Raw genomic sequence first — 9142 nt, 5'->3', positions numbered from 1 at the left:
TGTTACCAAATTACCGTGTGACCGTATTACTATGACTAAATTACCGTGTTACCAAATTACCGTGTGACCGTATTACTGTGACTAAATTACCGTGTGACCGTATTACTGTGACTAAATTACCGTGTTACCAAATTACCGTGTGACCGTATTACTGTGACTAAATTACCGTGTGACCGTATTACTGTGACTAAATTACCGTGTTACCTAATCACCGTGTGACCGTATTACTATGACTAAATTACCGTGTTACCAAATTACCGTGTGACCGTATTACTGTGACTAAATTACCGTGTGACCGTATTACTGTGACTAAATTACCGTGTTACCTAATCACCGTGTGACCGTATTACTATGACTAAATTACCGTGTTACCAAATTACCGTGTGACCGTATTACTGTGACTAAATTACCGATCTGCTTTACTCATTCTTATAGCTTTCTTTATATTTTTCAGTGCCAGTTGATATTTACCATTTCTCATTAACCATCGGAATGATTCGTCCAGAAAACTAGTAATCAGTAAACGGTAAACAGTGACTGAAACCAACATGGTCGTAACAGGAACGCGATACGATAGTTACTTGGACGGTATCCGAAATTTGGACCTCCTAACACCCACGTTCATCACTTGGGATCTTTTAGCTTCCCTGTTGCGTCCATGTTGCATATAATCTGATCGAAGGAATTCAAAATTTCCAAACTAACTCTACGTGTGCCTGCGATCGCCAATGAGCTTGATGCGTATTTTAAAAAAAGCTATTAAACCTATTGGTTGCATGTGAGTTGCGATCGGTTCTTATGACCAATATTTTTAATATGCAATTATGGTGATCTCAATGGTATTGGCAACTATTACCTATGAAAAGAGAAGTAGGGCTATAGACGAATTAATATTATTCATTGTGGAATGTGTATACTTACAAAAATTGAACAATAACATGAAGAGCAGATGCTGTGTATGCCACCTGTAAATGACGCCAACTTTCAAATCTCATCAAGTTGCTTATACCAGTCATAATGATTGCTGAGCAAACAAACGATATGGCGATACTTGGCAGGAAACATCTCAATTCCATATGTTGCCTGAGTTACGACAATTCCCTAAAAAATGCATGATGATCAACAATAAAAACTTGACCAAAAGGGTTGACAACTACGGAGCCCCTTAGGCGCAATTGTAAACATATTTATTTATTATTTCGTTTAAACGAATTAGTTATTTCGTTTAAACGAATTAATTATTTCGTTTAAACGAAATAAACATAGGGTATTTCGTTAAAACGAAATAATTATTTCGTTTAAACGAATTAATTATTTCGTTTAAAAATAAATATGTTTACAATTGCGCCTTAGGGGCTCCGTAGACAACTTACACCGAGTCGGCGATAAAAAGTTCTGGTAATAGTATAAAGATGATTTATTCTCCTGGGAATCGAAGTCAATGGCCTAATGTCCAGTGCCTGCCTGCCAGTAATGAATGACACATCAAGTCATCCTCTGAAGTACGAAATCCACCCTTTACTAAACACAATCATACTTTATAGGATTTATCACTCAGTTATTTTCCCTAATAAAGGGAAAGTGTAAAGTATTTAAGATTACTTGTAGCTTTCCACATTATGATTAACTTTTAGGGATATCATGTAAGACAAAAACAACAGTAGGACGATAGTTTCAGTAAAAAAAAATACATATGCAGTGTTGTGAAGTAACGCGTTGTTTTGTCAATAAGAAAACACTATTCCCGGTATCTAAATCACGAGAGTATCAAACGTATAATCACAGGGATTTTGAAAGTCGCAAACAAAACACAAGACACTTACGACAATTAGTGTCTTTTATGATACAAACAACTTGATATTTAAACTTAGTTCATGTCGGACCAAGCTTGCGAGGGAAGATAAAGAAATATACTTTCCCGTTGAATAGCACCTATTAACAATCTAAGGATAGCAAATACTAGATAATTCGGCGAAAATGCAATGGAAATCCCTATCACCAATAGTATGCTATGACTTAGCACGTGAACAGGTTTTCTACCAAATGTGTCTGAGAAATAGGGCAGTATGAGAGCACCTAGAGCTTGACCAAGTATTAATAAAGTCTGTGGAAAGTCGCTTAAAGCTTCTCTATCACAAACTAAATCAAACTGAAATATATAATAATCATAGTACAATTAGTCAATGGCAATTTTCTGACATAGTTTTGCTTCAAACCACTTTTTACAGAATATTTGGCTCTAAAATTTAACATACACAAAATTACAAAATGTTTAGGAGAAATCCAACAATTAGGTATTCCATATATTACCCAAATATTAACTCAGAGCGAACAAAACTCGAAAACTATTTATGAAAGCCTAGTAAAAACTATCCCTTACTCAACAAAACACCAAGAAAAATGGAGATTGGTAATAAATAATCACACAAACAATCAGTGGACACAAATATTTGTATGTACCGTTTGAATGCAATCACGATGCCAGTTTACTGTGGTTGCAATACCGAATAATTCATAGGATAATAGGTACAAACACTTATCTCCTTAAAATAGGTATAAAAGATTAGCCTAACTGTGATCATTGTAAATCAGTTGAGACAATATGCCATATCTTCCAGGAATGTCAAAAAATTACAAACCTTTGGAAAGAATTATTTATATGGCTGAAAACTTATCATATAAAGTGTCTTTGAGTTTATGGAAAAGAAACAAACAAATAATTCCACTGTTAACTATATCATTCTTATTGTGAAATCCTATGTGCAAAAACAAAAAGTTGAATCCTACAATTGAATGCACCAGGAAAGTATTAAAAGATTATATTCTGACTGAAAAACTTACTTACTCAAAAAGCCATAACTTATCTGAATTTGAAACAAAATGGAAAAACTAACGACCCTGACTGAATAGCTCGACTACAAGGTGTGTCTTGTTGATGGGGGTGGAGAATGGAAATGTCATTACTTGTAATTTTGTATTTATTATTATATATACAAGCTTATTTATGTATTTAGTATGTAAAATGTAAGACAATTAGGCAGGGCCCCATCTCTGTCATTGTCGTCTGTTTTTCTGGGCAATGATTTTAATAAGATTGCAAGACTGTTTGTATACATTATATACATGTTTGACAATATTCCAACCTTCCGACTCTCACCGCTGACATGGCTTCTGGCATTAGTACACATTGATATAATGAGTAATATAAACTCGTTGTTCTTAAAAATGTGAAAACAGTGAAGGGTCTGAGTTTAATTGTGAACTGAATGTCATAGCCGTTATTTCTGAGAGATTACGTTTAATATTGCTGTACCGATGCACAAATTGCTAAAAGAAACCACTGAAATAGAAATAAAAATACAACAAATGAATGCAAAAGACGTCGCCAGGGTTAGCTACTTACTTCCGGAACAAATGAAACATATTTTCGTTCTGTGTACTGCATACCATAAATACACGGTAATGTTTGTAACTTAGAGGTATTATCTGTAGTGTGTATTACCCCTATACTACATTGATAGTATGTTATATTGGAGCTTGGTGGTAGATCTATGCCATCAATTGTAAAATTGGTACCATCTGGTGGAGCAGCACAGTGATGTGGAACACTCTTACCTGGAAGAATAATAATCTGTCTAAAACAGTTCTAAAACAGGTGGCATTGAGAAATTATAATTATTTATTTATGCAAACTCTTATTGAAGAACTGTGAATAATAGGGACTTCATCGAGTTTGTGTTGTTCTGGTGGCTGAGCACCTTGGTCAGATGCAACAAATTGTCAACTTCCCAGTCCCTGTGGTAGTTGAGCCAGATAACAATTTCGTTTTTGTTCCCTAAACCTATTAGGAAATAATTGACCAATGGCAACAATGATACAACATTTATCTATGCGCAGGCACGAGTCCTTAAGTCCAAAGTCTTCTTCTTCCGTATCAAATATGGATACACCAGGACCATGGTATCAAATGTCAATGTCGGAATTATTTTTAAACACATATTCATCTTCATGCACGCATGCCTTATCTTGTTAAAAGCTATTGTCATTGTTAAAAGTTATTGTCATTACATAAAAGATGCATTTTAGATGGAATGATATCATTCCAATATCGGAGCTTTCATTCTATAGACAAATAAGGTACCTTCGTAGAGAATTGATCGCATACAAGGTGATTACACTAAAGAGTTAAGTGTTTGGAAAGAGTAACACTGCTAAATTTAACTTGTCCTACCAATAAAAATCATATCCAAAAGTTGGAAAGAAGCAGACAAATCACAAAGTATCGTAACAAAAAAATGGAAAATCTGATATCTTGAATATCCACCCAGAGCTAATAGAACTCCATCAACACCCTCCGTAGGCTGCATAACGAGATACTATCCAGAACACAACTCTAAGATAATATTTCTTTCACGACTATAATCTCCAAACAGCAACTTGCATTTGAACACTCATCGTCGTGTGGGGAACAATTTATTCAAGCTCATCTCTTATGAATATTATATAGACAAAACCCATTCAACACGTACTTAAGAGGGTTGAATGAAAAGTTATTTCAGTCGAATTAAAACATATGGAAGTCGGCTGCAGCCATATCTACCCCCGACTTTTCGTCCAAGAGAAAAGGGCGAGAAAAAAGGCTAGGAAAAAGGCAAGGAAAAAGGTTAGAAAAACGGCGAGAAAAAGTCGATAAAGTGAGGGTAAAAAGCGGAGGAATTTTCCTCGCCCTTTTCATCGCCTTTTCGGCGACTATTCGAAGAAGCATTTTACACGCCCACGTGAAACAAGGGGCGTATATAAGCCTCACCCATGTCCGTCCGTCTGTCTGTCAAGGCTCGATTCTTTCCGGATTTTGACAAAACAAAGATGCCCGTGGACAATAAGCATGAGATGTGGGCATATTTATAAGATAGCTTGCAAACAAGGTAATATACACCACTGCCAGCTTTGATTTTAAAGGGGGCTGCGGAGGCACAGTGAAGGTCCAGGGTTCAATCCCGGCATAATATCTTCTGATTGTTCAACCCGATTCCCCCTGTCAGTGATGCAGGTAAGAGCGTCTGACATGAAAAAAGCATCAGTCGTTCGGATGTGACATTAAACCGATGTCCCGTGTGCTACTAACAGTCTGTGCACGTTAAAAATCCCTCGACAGTTTGAAATCTGGAAGGATAATGCCACTGTTTTCCCCCATTGTACCCAGCATGGCGTTGCCCGTCTTCATTAGCCCACATGCTGCAGAAAAAACTCCATTTATTTCATTTAATTTTTGGATGTTAAACAAACATATTTGAAAGTTACAGAATGAAATAGTCAACCTTCAGTCATACACTTTGAACCAGTTTTGTAAAAATCCGGCAAGAATCGGGCCTTTTAGTGTGTTTAAGTTTGAGGTCAATGATAATATAAAATGGTTTTCAATTTTTTTTTATTTTCAGTAAGGTAACAGGTTCATCCATGGGTGATGATAAACAATTTCACCAGGTTTCGTCAAAATCAGTCGAGAATTGTGCTTTCAAACGTGTTTACAAGCTAAAAAGTGTTTCCAAGAACAAGGGCTATAACTCATTAAATATTTTTTTAATTTTCAATTGGGTTCTTCCTTGAGTGACTACAAACACTCAAAGCAATTTTCCTAAAAATGCGTTCAGAATTGTGCCTTTTAGCTAGAATGTTTACGAACTTAAATTGAACGCGTTTTCAGGAAGAAGGGCTATAACTCATACTAAATATGTTTTGATTTTTTCTGATTTTCAATAGGCTTCATCCTTGGGTGAGCACAAACGCTTACACCAAGTTTTGTCAAAATCCGTCTCCAGTATTTACGAGCATTTCAAGAACAAGGCCAATAGATCATAGGCTACTAAATATTTTCCGATTTGACTTATTATCAATTCTTGGTAGGTTACAAACACTCATACCAAGTTTCGTCAAAATCTGTAAATAATTGTATCTTCTAGAGTGTTTACGAGCCATTGTGAACGGACGGACGCATGGACCGACAGAAATGGGTGAGGATATTAGATAAATGAGCAATATACCACGTGCAAGGAACAACAGCAAAAATCATTTATTTTTGTGTTACTTTACGTTCTTTCGAAATCAATTTTGTATGATTTTTTTTTAAATTTTCAATTAATTTAATTAAGATGAACAATTTCCAAAAAAATGTGTACTGAAAAAGATGAATAAAAAAGGCGAGGAAAAAGGCGAGAAAGCGAGGATAAAAAAGGCGAGAAAGCTAAGGCAATAAAGGCGAGGAAAAATTGAGAAAGCGAGGAAAGGGGCGCTTCAATGGCCTTTTTCACTCTCGTTTTCTCGCCTTTATCCGCGTCCTTTTCCTCGCTTTGTCGTCTCTCGACTTTCATAGAAACAAACTTTTTCCATCATAAGAATCTTAGACATAAGAACTGTAACTGCAGTTTGTTATGGAAACGTCAATTCTTTTTTTCTTCGATTTTCCACAGGGCACACAGCCGAGGCTTCACCAGCTGCAGCAAGATTATAACATGTGTAGACCTTCTGAAGTGGCAACGTTGTTAATGAATGTAAATTGGAACGAAATTGCAAAGCCGGTATTTGCACATTACCAAATGTGAAAAAGGCAATAAATCGGCTCTAGTCCCATCTTTGGATTTATTTCATGTAGGTTTTCATGTAATATCTGATATGGTAGCAGTTAAAAAAAATCATAATTTGATGTCGCACACTTTTTTCGGCCGAATTTCGCAATTCTTGACCAAAAAAAGTTTTTGCTTTTTGTCCGATTAATCCGAATTCTTTTTTTGGTGTCAAGATTACTAAAATAGACAAAATGGTACAGTCACATTTTTGGCTTCATTTCCGGTTTAAACGGGAAATTACTTCTGGTGTAATTGATAAATTTAAGCGAAATAATTCTACAGCCGATTATAAAATAAAATTCAGGCATAAGAAGTTTAAAATTCTCGTATTCGATGCTCTATAATTCGGCAGTGGCTCAACCCCCATTGGTTCCAGATAAGTCCCAGAATGTCCTGGTGGACAAGGTAGAAGCTGGGGTTGATTGGCTCCACACTACTAACTACAAAAATCGACGAACCTGCGATTGTTTAGAAAAAAGAAAAATTAGATAGTGGACCACAGCCATATACGCCCACCACGGCATGCGGATGGTAAATATTCAAGATTTGGGGGCAAGGGCAATAACTCTGCTTACTCTTCTAACGGTCGAAAATAGCCCAAATTCGAACTTGTTTTATGAAAATGTATACACATACCGAAATTCATTTGATTCCATCAAAAAATCTAGTTTTTAGTGCGTTTACAAGCAAATGTTGACGGACAGACGGACGGACGGGGGTGCCGACAATATACGTCCACATAGAGAGATGTGGGCGTATAAAAATCGATGCGGGACACCATATTAAAATATTTCGTTTCATGTGAAACAAATGGCCATTCCGGATTTTATCAGAAACCTTTAGTTTCGTTTTACAAGTCGTTTTTGTGCAGTTGGGCACGATGCGGCAAGGTGGGCAATGCGGCAAAACGAACCCACCGCATAAAATGCATTTGTTTAATAAGGAATTTTTTTTATGATTACCTCATTCATGTAGTCATGTCTCAAAAGCTCAGTTGTTTCAGCTTCATAGTTTAAAAAAAAGGAACAGGTTTTAGAATTTCAATATTATCAATTTTTGACCTTGACCTTTGTTCGACTTTGATTTTTGTAGGATCAAAGGTCATTGGCCTTGGCTATTTATACTTTCATATTGATGTCCGACGTCAGTTCCAGGTTTTATAGTCGTATGCATTTTGAGAAATTGATGACTTATATCTCAACAAGGTTTAAGTTCATTGACCTTTGCTATCTGCTGATATTCTTATTTGTGATGTCTGACGACTACTTCCGGTTTCACAATCTATCAAGACAGAAAATGTAACTTCAGTCTGTTCTTGCGCGTGACTTAATGAACCTAAAAGATTTATTTTTTCAGAGTCTCTTGCAATTTGCCACGTATACAAAGTTCCACTCTGTGCAACGTGGGGCTCTATTCGCACTGCATTGTTTTGCAAATGACTATTTTTTTTTTTTTTTTTTTTTTTTTTTGTCTACTTCTGGTCACGCTCCCCAGCCAAAACTGCACATGTCACACATTGTCTGACACTATTATTTCTTATACTTGCGTGTCGCTACTGTTTAAATGTAAAATGACGCATTTTCTTTCAACCGGAAATGACGTATGACGTTAACCATTCATTACGTATTTCGAATTACTGCTCTAATTCTGCATCTATTTTGACCGTAACTTTTGTTTTGTTCATTACTTTAAACCAATGACTAAAAGATAGCACTTTATAAAATTTCAGATTTTGACTTTTGTCGCTGACTTTTTTTGTTTTAATTTTAGCGTTTTTTTCAACTTCTACAATTTTATTTCAATCGGTCTAAAAATTTAATAGTAGATAAGCATTTTGATTCCTGACAAAAATCTATTTTCAAAATTTCGATATCACTTCCGGTTTTTACGTCATTCGCCTCTAAACTTGAAATTTCAACTTCCGGAATTTTGTGGGTTTTTGAAAAATTCTTTTTGAAATTAGTTGAAATTGTCCCTATAACAATTTTGGAATGAAAAAATTTGAACCGGAAGTAACGTGTTAGACGCCATCTTGATGTGACCAAATTTTATAAAAATCGATATTAAGCTTCAGGGGTAAATCTGATTTGTGTGATTTTGGTGTCTAAAGAATCTGCAAGCGATTGCTAACAAAACTTAGGAAGCCGATTTTTGAATTTTGGATTTGTATTTTTTTTATTTTCGGTTTTATGTTTTCAGTAATTGTCAAAAATATTAAGGCTCATATCTAGTGACTTTGACCTTTGGTGACCTTGTGACCTGAACAAAAGTTGTTGCCCCTTACGAGATATATCCGTTGATATCCTCACTTTTGTTGTGCATCGTTAACTTCCGGTTCTACAGCCATTGGAAAATCACGATTTTAACTTTGAAGAGCTCTGTCACGTGACCTAATTAACATACGACAAAAATTCTTATATATTCTTTGAGTGCAGAAAATCTCCTTTTTGGTGATATATCACACTTGATATTTTGATCAAAATTGCGCGTTTTAAAAATCGAAAATCGAAATGACTTCT

General features: G+C 35.6%; 1 protein-coding gene across 1 annotated transcript; it reads right to left on the bottom strand.

Annotated features, from left to right (window-relative positions):
* Positions 1-1867: 1867 nt before the first annotated feature.
* Positions 1868-5976, bottom strand: LOTGIDRAFT_152165 (hypothetical protein; the record flags this gene model as incomplete). Its single annotated transcript, XM_009045623.1, has 3 exons — positions 1868-2149; positions 3404-3615; positions 5922-5976. 3 exons carry the CDS (start codon positions 5974-5976, stop codon positions 1868-1870), a joined length of 549 nt encoding a protein of 182 aa, XP_009043871.1.
* Between the last annotated feature and the right edge of the window lie 3166 nt (positions 5977-9142).

Source organism: Lottia gigantea, assembly GCF_000327385.1.
Source record: "Lottia gigantea unplaced genomic scaffold LOTGIsca_1, whole genome shotgun sequence".
Lineage (NCBI taxonomy): Eukaryota > Metazoa > Mollusca > Gastropoda > Lottiidae > Lottia > Lottia gigantea.
This window is presented reverse-complemented; position numbering and strand designations above follow the sequence as displayed.